Source organism: Lampris incognitus, chromosome 14, assembly GCF_029633865.1.
Source record: "Lampris incognitus isolate fLamInc1 chromosome 14, fLamInc1.hap2, whole genome shotgun sequence".
NCBI classification, from domain to species: domain Eukaryota; kingdom Metazoa; phylum Chordata; class Actinopteri; order Lampriformes; family Lampridae; genus Lampris; species Lampris incognitus.
In genome coordinates this window covers 25077354-25094215 of record NC_079224.1, presented here as the reverse complement: position 1 = coordinate 25094215, position 16862 = coordinate 25077354, and the positions used below count along the sequence as shown (strand labels likewise).

General features: G+C 43.3%; 1 protein-coding gene across 2 annotated transcripts; it reads left to right on the top strand.

Moving 5' to 3' along the window:
• Positions 1-901: 901 nt before the first annotated feature.
• plvapa (plasmalemma vesicle associated protein a) lies at positions 902-8837 on the top strand. Of its 2 annotated transcripts, none has more exons than XM_056292876.1 (6): positions 902-1798; positions 4104-4182; positions 5077-5783; positions 6747-6864; positions 8148-8205; positions 8440-8837. In XM_056292876.1, the coding sequence occupies exons 1-6, from the start codon at positions 1400-1402 to the stop codon at positions 8471-8473; spliced, it is 1395 nt and encodes a 464-aa protein (XP_056148851.1). In that variant the 5' UTR covers positions 902-1399; the 3' UTR covers positions 8474-8837. The 2 variants fall into 2 exon arrangements, with proteins under 2 accessions (XP_056148851.1, XP_056148850.1); XM_056292875.1 differs by having other exon boundaries at positions 907-1798; positions 6747-7608.
• Positions 8838-16862: the final 8025 nt, after the last annotated feature.

Sequence of the window (16862 nt, the reverse complement as noted above, 5' to 3'; positions counted from 1 at the left end):
TATATATATATATAGTACAGTAACTTAAAATAAATGTTCCTCAAAAGCCATGGGGATGACAGCTGTGTTTGTTGATTTGCTGTGGTGACTTTGGGCCTTACCAGTTGTGCCTCATGAATGACAAAGGAAACATTAAGTGAGCGATTAAAGGAGCGTATCCTGTTGATACCACAACATTTTCCATGGTTGTGTCGCTGTTCCATGAAAATTGTTATTGTTTTTTTCCTGCTCCGCGGCTGTAGTTTTCGATAACTCGTTAGTCTGTCACCTCACTAGCAACGCTGTATATAGTTTGCATGGAGGCAATGGAAAAAGCTCACACTGACTTCTTTTTTCTTTTTTTTCTTTTTTGCCGCTGGATGTTGTTTGTCAACATCTGGCCGTGCGATGAAGTTACATTAACTTCATTCGAGAGTGCTCAACTCATCCAGCCAGGTCTGCGATGCCACAGTCAGTTTATTTATAAAGGGCTAATGTAAACCACAATGCAGTTCTCTTTGTATTTGGCAGGTGAGCGTGGGCACAACATTTTCATACACACCAGTCACATGGTGTTATGGGTCATAAAGTGAAGAAGGTTGGTTGGTAGGCCCGCCACAGGAGGTCAAGACCAAAAACAACCTCTGTGCATGTGTGTGCATGTGTGTGCATGTGTGTGTGTGTGTGTGTGTGTGTGTGTGTGTGTGTGTGTGTGTGTGTGTGTGTGTGTGTGTGTATGTGTACTCATACATGCGTGCATACTGGCTGCACTTGTATGTGATGTTATGTTAACCTCTGCCATCTCGTCCTGCAGAGGAAAGGGGCTGGCTGGGGTTGGGAGGGGTAGCCAACAGAGGGAGGAGAGGGTTGAACGAGGGTGGAGACCATAGCCATCGTGGGAAGTGTGCAGCCAGCTGGAGTTTATAAACTCAAAGCCATGTTTACACCTCACACACAATCTTATCCATTTTTTTTGCAACATCACCGTTACGCAGAGGAAACCGTCCGTCGCGCTACAGTGTCTGGGAGCCATCTAGCTTGCTAAAAGAGGGTGATAGGGCAACCACTATCTCCATTTCGGGACGTTGTGTTATCAAATGAGGATGCTGAGCTCAGGTCTATCATCTGACATGTTTAGCTCTATCTAATCTGTTCATCTGGTTTTTGATTTGGGGAGGGTTGCCACTGGGAACCCTCCACAAGCCAACACAGGCAGACAGAAAACGAATATTTAGTATTTTCAGGGTCAGGGTTGGTTTGAGTTTCAGAGTGGATTTTGCCTCTCTTCCTTGGCGTCTTTGAAAACAGTGCAGTCAGCCATTTGGGTGTCTTTTTTACTGTACTGCTCTGCTAATCTCTGAGCTATTTTGATATCGTGGTGCGCTGTACCCCCCTAGCCCTCCTTTGGCTATAACCAACCATGTACAACAATGGTTACTCCCAGGTCTCCAAGTTCAGCTTGGAGGCCCAGAAGAGGAAGATGCAGCAGCGTCCAAAGGGCAAGAGCTGCGGCTACTACATGCGCATCATCTTCTTCTTCTCCTCACTCATCCAGTCCCTCATCATCGTGAGCCTGGTGCTCTTCCTAGTCTATGGTAAGCAGCAGGACTCGGCATCCACGGCGCGCCTTCAGGACCAGGATGAAAGGCTCCAACAGCTCTTCGTGGAGAAGGAGACCCTCAGGCTGCAGAAGGAAAATCTCACCACTGTACTCAACATCACCTTGACAGAGAAGCTATCCAACGACAGGGTCCTAACCCGCCTTCGCTCCATGGCTAACATCTCAATTAACATTATCAACACTTTCAACGCTAAACTGGTAAGATCTTTTGGCAAGCACCGGATGAAGCTGAGTACAATTTGGCCCTTGTATATTTATGTATGTTAGTATTTATGTACCTTATGTATGTTATTAGTCCTGTACCTAAATTGTACGTACCGTACAGTATACAATCAAACTTTTTCAGATTAAATTGAATATGATCCCTGTGTGTAAATTGAGTTGATAGAGCAGCAGAGGAAATGTGAATAGAACAGATGTACAAATAGAAAATGAGATAAGTTTTGAAGTAGGCATGAGAAATAAGCTATAAATGTTATAAGAGTGTATAAAGTGGCCGTGTGTGTGTGTGTGTGTGTGTGTGTGTGTGTGTGTGTGTGTGTGTGTGTGTGTGTGTGTGTGTGTGTGTGCGTGCGTGCGCACGCGTGCATGGCGGGGAAACCCGGCAGCAAAACCTGTTGTTGTTAAACACTAACACGCATGTTTAGCAGTAGAACATGCTAAACATGCTAAGTTAAGTGTGTGGACGAGGATTAAAAAAGTAATGCTTATATATATATATATATATATATATATATATATATATATTGTCACCTTCTTAAAATAATGGCCCAAGTCATATTTTCAAGTTTTTCAAAAACAGAATAAACTGACAAATTTTGTTTCAGTTTCAGTTTATTCTCGTCACCCTCTTAAAATAATGGCCTAAGTCATATTTTCAAGTTTTTCAAAAAACAGAATAAAAAGAAAACTGAAACAAAATTTGTCAGTTTATTCTGTTTTTTGAAAATATGACTTAGGCCATTATTTTAAGACGGTAACGATATATATATACATATACATACATATACATACACACACACACACACACACACACACACATATATATATATATATATATATAATGCAAATGAACAAAATGTAATGGAATTTATACTTCAGCACATTTGGCATGATAAAACAAACTGGATGTCACAAATTCATTTAATCAGTAAATGCAAAACAAAGTGCATGCAAAACATGTAACACTATATATACATATACATATATATATATATACATACACACACACACACACACACAAATATGTATGCATTTCATTTACTCCTTCTAAGGAAACATTAACTGATTAGAGAGAGATTAAAATAACATGTGCTGTCAATCCCACATCAATCTTCATGGCTGTGTTATGGCTCCATGGAAAGAGAAAAGTGTTGAGATGTTTACACAGATGTAGTGGTCTGGCTCTCTCCTCGCTCTAAGAAAAGTCACTCACTGTGGTGGTTTAGTTACCTAAGCAGCATCCAGTGTGCACCTGGTTTCCAACTCCTCTCGACTACACACATTTCTACTGTCCATAACAGGAAGACAACGGTACAAAATCAAAGTTAAAGTGCCAAGTCAAAAAAGTCCTATTTGGTGCCTTAAGTGGTTCTGCACCGACTTATTCCCTTCCTGGACTGCAGTGCACAAGTGTCAAAAAGAATGATAAATTCCCCCCAGTTCCAAGTCGAAAACAGTTCGGGAGGATTAGCCTATTGAAATTCAACCATTCGTTAGCACAGCCACTTCATAAGCTATTTGCTCAATTTTATTTGAATACTCAGAGTTCCCAAGGAGCATCAGCTAGATAAATATCAATAACTTAGTGCGTAAACAACATGGTAACACAACATTAAAACACTGAGCAATGTTCCATATTTAATAATACAGAAGGATAACAACAAAAACATGTCTGGGAAATGTTTTGCATGACAGTTTAATGCAAAAAAAATCCTTACAGAAGATGATTAAGTGAGATAAATCACAAACTTAGCTCTACAAAACTATAAAAACAAAACAAAATAGTCTAGCAGGAGGGGCCGTCAGATTTTGAGGTACCCCTACCCATGGTAGAACAGAACACGACAATGATTTTTTTTTTATCTTCAGGGTCTCCCATTAATGAAACGGATTGTTGTAAACTTTTATTTTGGGGGAGAAAATTGTTTTGGTTTTTTTTGTGTGGCTTTTCTTTAGAGCTACCCCAATTCCTGAAAAAGAGCCAAATTAGGCCAGTCCGAATAGGGGAAAAGTGACAAAAAAAGCCCATCACTTGTGAATGCTCACTCTTTTCTTAATCAAATTTGCTGAGGTATGACTCATGTGTCTGCCCTACATCACCAAAGAAATACTGAAATATAATCCTGTAAACATAGCTTTAGTTTAGGCGGAAATTGTACTTTTGTGGCGATAGGAAAAGAGGCATTGTAAAAGGCCTTGTTTATGACTAAGCTTAACTTCGGACAAATGACACACCAGTCCGATGTGTTGATATCCATGGTCCCCTCTTTCACTGATACAGGGTGAATGCAATATGGAGTTGCTATCTGGTAGGGCCACAAGACCAGCAGGGTGCCCTCCCTGCTCTGGATCCATTCTTGGTAAGTATGACATTGCTTAAAGCGGAACTAGGTAATTTTTTCACTGCATCATATTATCATTAAACCCATTTCAGGTATGTAGTGTGATGACAATGGGAGACTGACACAATCACTGTTCGTAACATGCTCCGGCAACACTTTAATACGAGGGTACATCAATTAGCATTAGTTAATGCAGTAATAAGCATTAACTAACAGTTCACTCATGTGTCTAGTCATCACTTACTAATGGTGTTCTTCATTCACTATTTGCTAGTACCTTAATTAACCTGTAAACCCCTGATGAATGTTAACAAGAGACATTTGTTTACAGTTACTTAATGCTTATTACTGTATTAATTAAATGTTAGTTAATGCTTATTACTGCATTAACTAATGTGAATTAATGTACCGTTATTGTAAAGTGTTACCCATGTCCTTATAAGAAGCTATGTTTTCAGTGTGCATTTTGTCTACCACCCGGCACAAAATGTCCCGAGAAATATAGGGATTGCTTTACAGCATATATACGGGTATACAAATTTTACTTTACCTTTTCTGTGAACATAGCTCCTCTTCCTCTTGAGCATTGGCTTGCAGATAAATGCACATATATTGTTGCTACGCTATGAAGCTGTTTTTGCGATGGTTGACGTAAACGATATTGCGAAAAACAGAAGTTACCTGGAATTGCATTATATGTAAACCCGCAACAAATAACAAACTATGCTGGTACTTCTTCTCAGCCTTCACTGCTAAACAGATCTATTACAGAAGTAGCCCCAAATTTGTCTAGTTAGTCAGTCAACATTGTTGAAATAGATACTTAAAAAAGATACTGTATGTGGGCTCACTTCATGATTCTTCCTTTTAAAAATAATTTTCAATATATTTTTTTCCTTTTTTTTTTATCAGGTAACTGTAATTGTGGAGTGCAGGTTGAACAGCTGAGAGCCAAAGCTGAACTTTTGCGGTCCAACTTCACCCAGACCACTCAGATGTTGAGGATAGAAATGGACCAGGTCTCCAGGGAACGGGACAACATCAATCTGGAAGCCATTAAGCTGCGAAGGGACAAATCCATGCTCGAGGAGGAGATGGCGGCCTATCGGGCAAAGTGCAAACAAGACTTCGCCAATTCATTGAGTGGCATCTCAAACGTCTCACGGGCCTTCTTGGGGAAAATCGATACTCTCTTCCCACAGCACATTCCCTTCCAGCTGACCTGTCAGAAGCAAAGGGAAAACCTGGAGCAGATACGCAACAATTGCACTAGCTTGTCCCGCGAGGTGGAGGACAAGTTCCAGCGTTATCTGGACAGTGTGGGTGCCAAGGTGTCCCAGATCCAGGCTGAGAGCAGCCATCTGAAGGTGGAGAACAAGCGCCTGTCTGAAGACCATCACCATTGCAGCCTGAATCGGTCAAATCTAATTTATGAGCACAGACAGAATGTGCAGAAGGTCCAGCTGAAATGTGATAAGGAGAAGGAGAAGGTCCTGATGGAGAAGAAGAAGCTCACTGGGGACAAAGAGCTGCTGCAAATCAACAACAACTTGAAAGACACAGAGATCAGAAACCTCAAGGACCAAATTAAGCAGCTGAACGCCTCCTGCCCCACCAAGGTAAGAGGAGACTAATGACACGGTTGAGCTTTTTTTTTCTATTTTTGCTCTGTAATGAAGATCACATCTAGATTCAAGTCAAGTTTATTTGTATGTCCCTAAACTATAGAGACAGTCTCAGCTCGCTTTACATTCATTCACACAATGAATAAACAGAAAAAACACAGAATGTCTTGCAAAACTATTTTGAGTGACTTGAGGAGAGTTTAAGTGACAGCTGCCAGAAAATTATTTCTGACATTTCTGATTGATGGGAAATCCTAAAACACAGATTGTGTGAGTCTATCTGCCAGTGTAATGAGTAGACATTGCTAATGCAGCACAGGTTTTCGCAGATTTCACTTTTGTTGTTGCTGAAACCATCTCTCGGTGATTGCCGTGCCATCAGAAGGCAGATTTGTTTACATAATACCTGTAGAAATACCCTCTTGTGTAAGCAATTCTTACTGTTTTGGGACCTTAAAGATCTTACATAATGGGAGGGAGATCAAACAAGCCTGGTAGGACATTGGAAAAGATCCAGCTGTAATGGCAGAAGAGAGGGAGGAAAAATGTCTGCCAGTAACAATGGCAGGAGAACAAGAGGGCAAAAGGGTGAGAACTGGGGACATACTCCTGTCTGCTACCCCTGCACACGTCTCTGTAAAGTGTCTGCTGTGCTGTTATACCGACTATAAATCAGGACGGAGCCATGTGTCATGTTCCAGCCAAAGTATTTGATGTCCTTTAGCGAAGGGAGAAGAGCTGTTTGTGTTTGTGTATTCTCTGTAATTGATTATTACTGTTTTGTTTAACCTGTGCATATGAAAGGCTGGCATTAAGTAATGGTCATGTATTGAATTCAATAGCGATAAATATTGTACTTTGTATTAATACTGATTTCATTATAATTAAATCATATCTAGTTATATTTTGTTACTTTTTGCCATTTGTTTAATTATACTTTCTGTTGTTTTGTTTCAGCGCGGTTTTGGCCTGTTTCCAAGTTTAACTAACATGGGAAACGTCGGATTTGGGCAGAATCCGTTTTTAAGGACAGGATCAGCTGGTTCCAGCACAAGCCTTGGCTCAACTGGGACAGGTTTGATTAAGCCAGGGTTGAATGGGATAGGTTCAACAAGCCTCGGATCAAATGGGTTAGGTTTGAATAAGCTAGGTTCAAATGGAGTTGGTTCGTCAAGCGGCGGGTCAGCTGGATCAAGTTCAAGCTTAGGCACATTTGGATTAGGATCAAGTAAGCCAGGTTTGAGTGGAGTTGGCTCAAAAGGCTTTCAGACAAATGGATTAGGCTCTCCGAGTTTAAGTTCAAATGGTCAGGGTTCATCAAGCTTCGGGTCCACAGGGTTGCTTTCAACAGGAACAGGGAAAAAGCCAGGTACATCTGGGCTGGGTTTGGATGCAGGGCTGGGTAGTACAGGAGTCGGTAGTACTGGTTTGAGCAATACTAGACTAGGTGGGGCAGGTGGGACAGGTAGAACTGGCTCTAGCAGCACTGGGCTGGGGACTTTGCCAGGGATTGGGACAAGCACAGGCAGCAGCAATACAGGACAAAGCAAGCTAGGGACAATTTCAATGGGTTTTGGTCACAAAGTGCCCACTGGAACTGGACTGGGGTCAACGGGCACAACTGGATGGAAAACAGGAGGATTTGGGGGACTAGAGTCTTTGGGTCAGGGCAATAGGGGTTCAACCTCCTTAGGAACAAGTGGCACTCTTGGATGGGGATCAAATGGGGGAACTGGCTTTGGGAAGCAGGAAGGAGGTGGATCTTTATTCAACAGTGGAAGAGCAGGTGCACTGGGCGGTGGGCCTAGCTCAGGTACAGGTGAGAATGAATTAAAATTATGATGTGACAGGATATATTAGTAACATTATATATACAATACACAGTGCTGCCTCAGTAATTATCATGATTCTATGAAGATGATACCACATCGAGAGCCATTTGAACAAATGACTTTGCAAATGTGAGAACAGTATAAGTGCTGTTGTTAAGTTATAATACAGATTTTAAATTGAATAAAAAAGCAAGGTATAGGTTTGAATATTGAAACCATAAATGACCAAAACCCACATCCCCTGAACATAATGTAAACCTCGGTTTTATATTGATGATTTTAAACTTAAAACATGCAATTTTCCCCTCTTTTCGTTATTTTCAATTTTAAGTTCTTTGTTTACTTTTTTTTCTGTCTCATACATAGTTATGTGCGTGAATGAGGAGTTGGGGTTGTTTTGGTTAGAATAAAAAAAGAAAAAAAAACTGATGACCACAGCTTCCTGGACAGTTGCATGTATGTTTGATGACGTCACATAACCCCCCCCCCCCCCCAACGATAATGTTTTCTGATGTTTTACCAACAGTGAATCTCTATCAGCATCTTCAGGAGCTGCAGCGCTTCGCCAACCCTTCTGCATCAAAGTGAGTATAAATAAACGGGAGCTGCTTTGCTTGCTGAGCGGTGAAGTTGTAGAAAAAAGGGATCTGACCTTTGATGAGGAAGTGGTGAATTTGACAGCTTGATCCTTACATTGATCAACACTACTGAATAAAAGGAAGAGTTGACCACTTTGCTGAATCAGATCACATTAAAATGAATCCTTTGCACTTTCTCGCTCTTTCTCTCTCCCTCCTGCTCTTTCTCCAACTTTCTAGGGAGAAACCAGATGCATCCAGAACATCTGGCTAGTCCGTCAGATTCCTGCATCGAAATCCAAAATTATTGTAAAAGGAAAAAAAAAAAAAACCTAAATGAATAAAAGAAAATGTACATGCTTTAGTTCCACCTATAAAAAGAAATGTATACAAGCTAAGCTCCTCCTATTGAGTTCACATATTTTGCAAAATGTATGATACACGTTTTACCACCATATGAATGAAACATATGTTTATAAATGCAATCTTTGTGAATTTGATCAACTCTTTGCACTTTTTTGTTTGATAAAATGTGAAATGGATGTGTTTATAGACCTGTCAAACTAAAAATAAACTGTAAATAATTTACCACAAATAAGCTGTTTATATAAACACTTGAAATAAAAGCACATTGTCTTTAATACATCAATGGTGACCTCTCTTTTGTCCTGCCTTTTCTTTATACACATGACTATTTGAGATGTTGCCTGATCCTAACCGGACATAATTGTTTGTCCCCATTTGCGTCACCTATTGTGTGGATAATTGTCCTAAAAATGACTCTCAGGCCCGCCTGTGATGTTCTGGACATGGCTTACTGGCAAATCCATTTAATCCTTCCAACTTGTTTATGCTTACCTGTCGACTTGTCAACAAGCTGATGTATCCGGATGGGAGGAACCGGTATAAACACTGCTATACACAAACTTGAAAACGAACAATGTCCCATCACTTGACAACGGAAAGCACGGATGTCCATGCACTTCATATGTTCCCAATATTATTTTCATAAAGAATAACTGAGGGATGGAAAGATGAAGTCTGTCTAGGTATCCGGTGAGGTTTATTTCTGACCTCTCCTGAAAGCAGCTCAGAAATAATCTTGGCTACCAGACTTCTATTGTTGTTGTAACCTGTATGGTTTATAACGTAAACATCTAGAAAGAGCCACCTAGCAACCAAGCAGCATGATGCAAACCTATGGTATGAACACAATTTGATGATGAACAGTCTTATTTATAGGAAGTGTAAGAGGATGGGAAAGACCTTAGTGTCCTCTAATTTTGCAATAGAGAAGGATATTAAAACACTGAAGTCATAAGATCCCAGAGTCTGGTCATTCAAATCCAATGATGTCTAAAACCAACACAAACCTGGCACAGGGCTTAAATACGGAGCATCGACGCAAACCAACGTGAGAACAGACAAACATCCTGTGTGGCGGGACACATAAGGACAGGAACATACTGTTAATGCAGGAGCCGAGCATGTATTGTCTGGGTGCCAATTGGTAAATAGTAAGACTTCAGCAAAAGGAGACCTCTGTGCCGTCAAAAGGATATCCTTTGTTTAATATCAAGTGTTTTTCCAGTTAGAATATTTTGGATGTACAACTTGGCACAAGTAGAAGTTAAGGGCACACTGAGCAATACTGGGTGGATAGTTTGACCTCTGAGACCACACATTGGCAAACTAAATGGGGCACTTTAATAGCATAGAAATTCTCGTGCAGTCACTTTAGTCTATGCAACTTTATTACCTTCCACTAATATCTTTTATGTCACATACCTGTACACTACCGAGGCAAATTCCTGGTGAAGACTTACTTGGTAAATGAAGCAGATTCTGATTTTGATATACATGCAGAAATTGTACTATTACATGCATGTGTTTGACAGATTTGGTTCAAATTAGTACAACCCACTGGTCCCTATACACCGATCAGCCAAATCATTAAAACCACGGACAGGTAAGTGAATAACATTACTAGCTCATTATGATGGCACTTGTCAAGGGGTGGGATATATTAAGCAGCAAGTGAACAGTCAGTTCCTGAAATTGATGTGTTGGAAGCAGGGAAAATGGGCAAGCATAAGGATCTGAGTGACTTTGACAAAGGCCAAATTGTGATGGCTAGACGACTGGGTCAGATCATCTCCAAAATGGCAGGTCTTGTGGGGTGTTTCAGGTATGAAGTTGTTTACACACACACACACACACACACACACACACACAGGTAGCTTGGCATGCACAGACACGCACAGATATGCAGACAACTACACGTACACACGTGTGCACATTTATTGGGGCTGGGCCTACACACACACACACACACACACACACACACACAGCACCTTACATACAACACCCACTATTATTGTTGCTGTTTTTTGTTCTGTTTTGTTGTTGTTCAGTTACTATTGTTGCTGCAGTGTTGAGGAGCTGAAACTCAAGAATTTTACTCTCTTGTACTTTTATAATGAGACGTAAAAAATACAGAATCTTGAAATCCTGAATTTTGACCGGGTCAGAGCATCTCCAAAACGTCAGGTCTTGTGGGGTGTTCCTGGTATGCAGTGATCAGTACCTACTAAAAGTGGTCCAAGGAAGGATAACCAGTGACCTGGCGACAGAGTCATGGGCGCCCAAGGCTCATTGATGCGCGTGTGAAGTGAAGACTAGCCTGTCTGGTCCGATCTCACAGAAGAGCTACTGTAGCTCAAATTGCTGAAAAAGTTAATGCCAGCTATGATAGACAGCTGTCAGGACACAGTGCATTGCAACTTGACGCATATGGGGCTGTGTAGCTGCAGACCGGTCAGCGTGCCCATGATGACCCCTTCATGGCAATGGTATTCCCTGATGGCAGTGGCCTCTTTCAGCAGGATAATACACCCTCCCACACTGCAAAAACTGTTCAGGAATGGTTTGAGGAACATGCCAAGAGTTTGAGTGTTGCCTTGACCTCCAAATTCCTCAGATCTCAAACCAATCAAACATCTGTGGGATGTGCTGGAAAATGGGGGATGTGCTGTGGGGGTGTGCACTTGGTGCCAGATACCAGAGGACACCTTCAGAGGTCTTGTGGAGTCCATGCCTCAATGGGTCAGAGATGTTTTGGTGGCATGCAGGAGATCTACACAATATCAGGCAGCAAGGTAGTTTTAATGTTTTGGCTTATCAGTGTATACCAGAGAGAAATTAAATTCGCTAACATTACCCTGAACTAAATACAGTGCATAGAGAAAATGGGTATGATCTACAACAGTCATGAGCCTAATAGGCTTTCAAAAGAGGGTTAAAGAGCCATCTGTTAATGTCTTTAACCTGTGTCAATCACATCCTCATGTATCACAAATACTTCAATACCTCAAGCATCTAGGTCATTATCTGGGCCAATTAGGCCAGTGGGGTCAACAGGATTCAAAACATGAACAGCGTGAGGGCAAAAATTATTTTCCACATGCTGTTAAGCCTCCAACACTGGCTGTAACAGATGGGTCTTTTTTGTGGAGAACTTTGAACACCCCAGAGAAACCGTAGGGGCCATTACGTCTGCCTCTCTCGTCCCACCCTGCCAGGCCATCTTCCTCCCCCTCCTCCCTCCTTAGGGCAGGAAAGGGAATGGGCGCTTATAATTACGACCTCCTTCCTCGCCTGGGGTCGCAGAACTCTGACCTGTTTTGTCTGTGGTCGCTAATGCTCCCTCTTGACCGTGACTGCTAATTGCATTTCCTATTTGCTTGCCCCCCCCCCCCAAGTCTCATGGATGCTCAGGCTGGTAAAGACATCAGGGGGCAAAGCACTTTCTGTGGTGTTGACACAATAGTGTGTGTTTGTGCGTGTGTTTGTGTGTACACATACATGTATATGTGTGTGTTTGAGGGGGAGAGGGGCGTGAAGATTGGAAGCAGCTGGAAAGAAAATATGACCCCAACAATGGGCATCCCTCTGTGCTCAAGCCCTTCGGCTTAACCCTGACTTTCACCTTGGCCTCTACTTCAACAGAGGAATAAAGGAAAGGAAAAGAGCGGTAGGGTCGGTGATTTGAGGAGGGAAAGGGTTCACCTTAGAGCAGTTTGTGTTTGGGCAGCATGGTCGCAAGTAACCTCAGCTATGGACAATCCAACACATCTGGGACCAACCAACAACAGCAACAGCCTCACGATTTCTCAGCCTCCAGATGCAGCATCACATATCAATAATTTTTCTACTGACCCAAACCATTAAGATAAATAGAGAAAAATCGAATGCTTGGATCAAGTCAAGTTTATTTGTGGTGATAAATCACAGCTGCTAGTTTCAGAGAGCTTTACATTCACATTACATTCTCCAAAACTAGGTATGCACAGTAGACAACAATGTAGAGCAGCTCCTATCCTTCAACCCTCAATGTTAAAAACATTGCTGCTCACAGGTACATCAGCATTGATTTAGATGTGTCAGCACATGTATCTGTTAAGATGTCTCCCAGTTCAGTCCAGTCAGTCATTTTACTATGTCTCCTAGTGTAGTCCAGTCTCCCAGTTAAATTCAGTCAGTTACTTCCAACCGTCATTGTCTTCCATAGTTTCAGTCAGTCGGCCTATTACCTTCGTCATTGTCTGTTGTCCTTCCTGTTTTTATTTTGAAGTTCTCATCTGTCTCGTCGTGTCAGTTCTTGCCCCTGGTTTTGTAATTTTTCTGTTTTGTCAACCCATGTATCCCACACCTGTTCCCCATCCCCTCATTTACTCCCTAGTGCATTTAGTCTGTGTGTTCCCATCTCTCAGCACCAGTTCATCTTGTCTGGATTATCTGTGTAACCCTGTCAAACAATCTAGTCTGTTTTTCTAGTGTCTAGTTTCCCAGTGTTTTGTTCCCGGCTTTGTTTTTCCTGACTTCACCTTTGTCTTGCCAGTTCTCATTCTCCTCATCTGGATGATCCATGTTCTGAAACTTGTGGCAAGTATAAAACTGTTTTTCATTCATTAAACTGAGTGTCAATCTCCCGCTCCATCCTACACTCACTTGTGAACAAGACCCCGAGATACTTGAACTCCTTCACTTGAGGCAACAGCAGGAGATTGACAGGCGGATTGGTGCAGCATCAGCAGTAATGCGGACGTTGTACCAGACCGTTGTGGAGAGGAAGGGGCTGAGTCGGAAGGCAAAGCTCTCAATTTACCAGTCAATCTTCGTTCCAGTCCTCACCTATGGTGGTCATGAGCTTTGGGTTGTGACCGAAAGGGTGAGATTGCGGATAAAAGCGGCTGAAATGAGTTTCCTCCATAGGGTGTCTGTGCTCAGCCTTAGAGATAGGGTGAGGAGCTCGGACATCCAGAGGGAGCTTGGAGTACAGCCACTGCTCCTTTTCATCGAAAGGAGCCAGTTGAGATGGTTCGGGCATCTGATTAGGATGCCTTCTGGGCACCTTCCTTTGGAGGTTTACCGGGCACGGCCAACTGGGAGAAAACCCTGGGGTAGACTCAGAACTCGCTGGAGGGACTACATGTCCAATCTGGCCTGGGAATGGCTTGGGATTCCCCAGGAGGAGCTGGAGGGTGTTGCTGGGGAGAGGGACACCTGGAGTGCCCTACTTAGCTTGCTGCCACCGCGACCTGACCCTGGAAAAGCGGCTGAAGATGAGATGAGATGAGATAAACTGAGTGTTACTCAAACTCCCTATCTGTGAGTCGTGTGTTTCAGTTCTCGCCTGTCAGTTTCCCCCAGTAAACGTAATGGTACGAACTAGCCCCACATAAACCCAGCTAACTCAGAACCTCTCAGGAGGATGGTGATATTGACAGGACCACCATTTGCTGGCCTCCCGAGCAGTCCTGCCTATGTCGCCAGCCTCCTGAGTGCTCCTGCTTACGTTGCCGACCTCCAGAGGAGTCAAGCCCACATCACTGGCCTCCAGAGCAGTCCTGCCCACATTGCCAGCCTCGAGCAATCCTGCCCATGTTGCCGGCTTCCAGAGCAGTCCTACCTATGTTGCCAGCCTCCTCCTGACAAAGACAGGATTGCTCTGGGGGCTGGTGACTTGGACAGAACCGCTCGGAAGGCTGGCGATGTGGACAGGACTGCCATTCGCTGACCTCCCGAGCAGTCCTGCCTATATTGTCGGCCTCCCAAGTAGTCCTTCCTATGTCGCCGGCCTCCTGAGCAGTCCCGCCTATGTCACCAGCCTCCAGAGTTGTCCCGCCCACATTGCCAGCCTCCAGATCATCCTCTAGATTGACCCCGCACACCTGGTCCTCTTCCTGCCTGTCTACCATAGCTGCTGTGCCCTTCAGTCCTGCATCCTGGTCGTCCTCCAGATCGGTTGCATCCATCAGTTTAGCCCTCAGGCCATCTGCCTGAGATCCCCAGCCCCATTCATCAGCTCCCAGACTATTTGGCCCTGAATCCCTCTTCCAGACCTCATCCACCCACCCTTCCTGGTGTTCATGATTGGCTTGTTGGAACATCTGGAATCCTTACTTTGAGGGGTGGGGTCCTGTTATGATGTCTCCTAGTTTAGTCCAGTCTCCCAGTTTAGTTGTCAGTTATTTTCAGCAATCATTGTCTTCCATAGTTTCAGTCAGTCAGCCTATGACTTTCATCATTGTCTGTTGTCCTTCTTTTTATTTTGAAGTTCTCACCTTGTCGTGTTAATTCTTGCCCCTGGTTTTGTCATTAGTCAACCCCTGTGTATCCCACACCTGTTCCCCATTCCCTCATGTACTCCCTTGTGCATTTAGTCTGTGTGTTCCCCTCTCCCAGTGCCAGTTTATCTTGTCTGTATTACCTGTGTAACCCCTGTCAAACAATCCAGTCTGTTTTTTCTAGTGTCCAGTTTCCTGGTGCTTTTGTTCCCAGTTTTGTTTTTTCCTGACTTTTTCTTTGTCTTGCCAATTTCCGCTCTCATCTGCATGATCCATGTTCTGAACGTTGTGGCAAGTATAAGACTGTTTTTCATTGTTTTTCATTCATTCATGTTCTAACCTGTCAGTACCCCCCAGGAAATGTCAATACACTCCAGCTCCAGCAGCTCCGTCTTGTTAATATTTATGATCTCTTGGCATGCTGGTTAACGTTAGCTGTCGTGCATATACAATAAGCTTGGCTAGCAACTAGCTATGCTATGTTGGTTAGTTAGTTTTAGGGAAAAAACGAAGCTGTTGGTACTAGCTTCTTCGTCCGGTGGGCCTGGGGACCACGGTCCCTACCTGGAGCTGTGCCCGAAGAGGAAACGGCAAGGGCGGTCTGACAGGACGTGGAAGTGGGGTGGGCTAAGCTAACTGCTAGCCCATACAGACCGCCGATTCCGACAGTCATCCTGGCTGGTGTTCATTCCCTTGGACACTGATTTTTTTTTGGTTTGGATAGATATACGTGTTAGTTTGGATATGACTTACCTTGGTTAGATACAGGTAACTTAAACTGATAGCGACTTCGTCCCCACCCACCCCCTCATGAGTAGAGGCGATAGCAGTGTTCTCATTCCCAACACCAGTACCCACTGAGAGCCAGGTGGGCATCGTCTGGGCATGTCCCACTATATGGTGGCGCCATGGCAGGCGAACATGCATAATAGGGCTTTAACAGAATGACATGACACAGCTGCTTTGACTTTCTATGATACAGAGTGGCAATCAGATAATTTTCGTCTGAAACATGCTGGACTACAGCATATGGCCCAACACATTTTGCTTCAAGAGGTGATCCTACTATAGGTCTAAGAGCGAGAACCTGGTCTACCTCTGAAAAGTGACGTTTCTTGACCCTGCGGTCATACAGATGCTTCATCTTATCCTGGGAGGTTGCTAATTTCTGTTTAGCAAATTCCCCAGCTGCATAGAGTCAGTGTCTAAAACCTTTGACATAACTGATAAGGTTTGCAGGAGGGTCCTCCTCAGCCCTCCAGTCGTCCTGCAGGGCAGCCAATGGCCCTCACCCAGTATGACCAAAGATGAGGTCGTTTGGACTGAACCCAGTGCTCTCCTGTACCACTTCCCTGGCTGCTGGGAGTAACCAAGGCAACTCCTTTTCCCAGTCTCGATCCAACTCCACACAGTATGCACGCATTAGTGACTTTACTGACTGGTGGAATCTTTCCAAAGCACCTTGGCTCTGCACATGATAAGCTGTGGACTGCTTATGCTTAACATGAAGTTGTTTCAAAATCTGGGCAAACATGTGAGAAGAAAAATTACTGCCCTGATCACTTTGAATCATCTTGGGGATACCAAAAACTGAAATGAATTGTGACAATGGCTTTACTACAGCCCGAGTGGTAATGTTGTGCAATGGGTACGCAGCGGGATAGCGGGTGCCTTGACACATGACTGTAAGTAAATAACTACTGCCCGACTTAGAACACGGGAGGGGACCAACACAATCAATGATAAGATTTTCAAATGGTTTACCAATCGCTGAGATGGGACACAGGGGTGCTGGTTTCATGCTTTCATTTGGTTTCCCCATCAATTGACAAGTGTGACTGTTTTGACATGAGCGGCAACATCCTTCTTCACATGAGGCCAAAAAAATATACTATATCTCAGGATACGGTCGTAAGTTTTTCCTCACCCCCAAATGTCCTGTCCTATCATGAGAGAGTTCCAACACCAATTTGCAAAATTTCTCGGGGATTACAATCTGCACAATAGCGTCACCAACAAAACTCTCCCCATGAG

Coding starts and splice junctions, on each gene's coding strand:
- plvapa (XM_056292875.1), top strand. CDS start 1,400: ATGTACAACAATGGTTACTCCCAGGTCTCCAAGTTCAGCTTGGAGGCC. Junction 1,799..4,103: donor ACACTTTCAACGCTAAACTG/GTAAGATCTTTT, acceptor TCACTGATACAG/GGTGAATGCAATATGGAGTT. Junction 7,609..8,147: donor TGGGCCTAGCTCAGGTACAG/GTGAGAATGAAT, acceptor TTTTACCAACAG/TGAATCTCTATCAGCATCTT.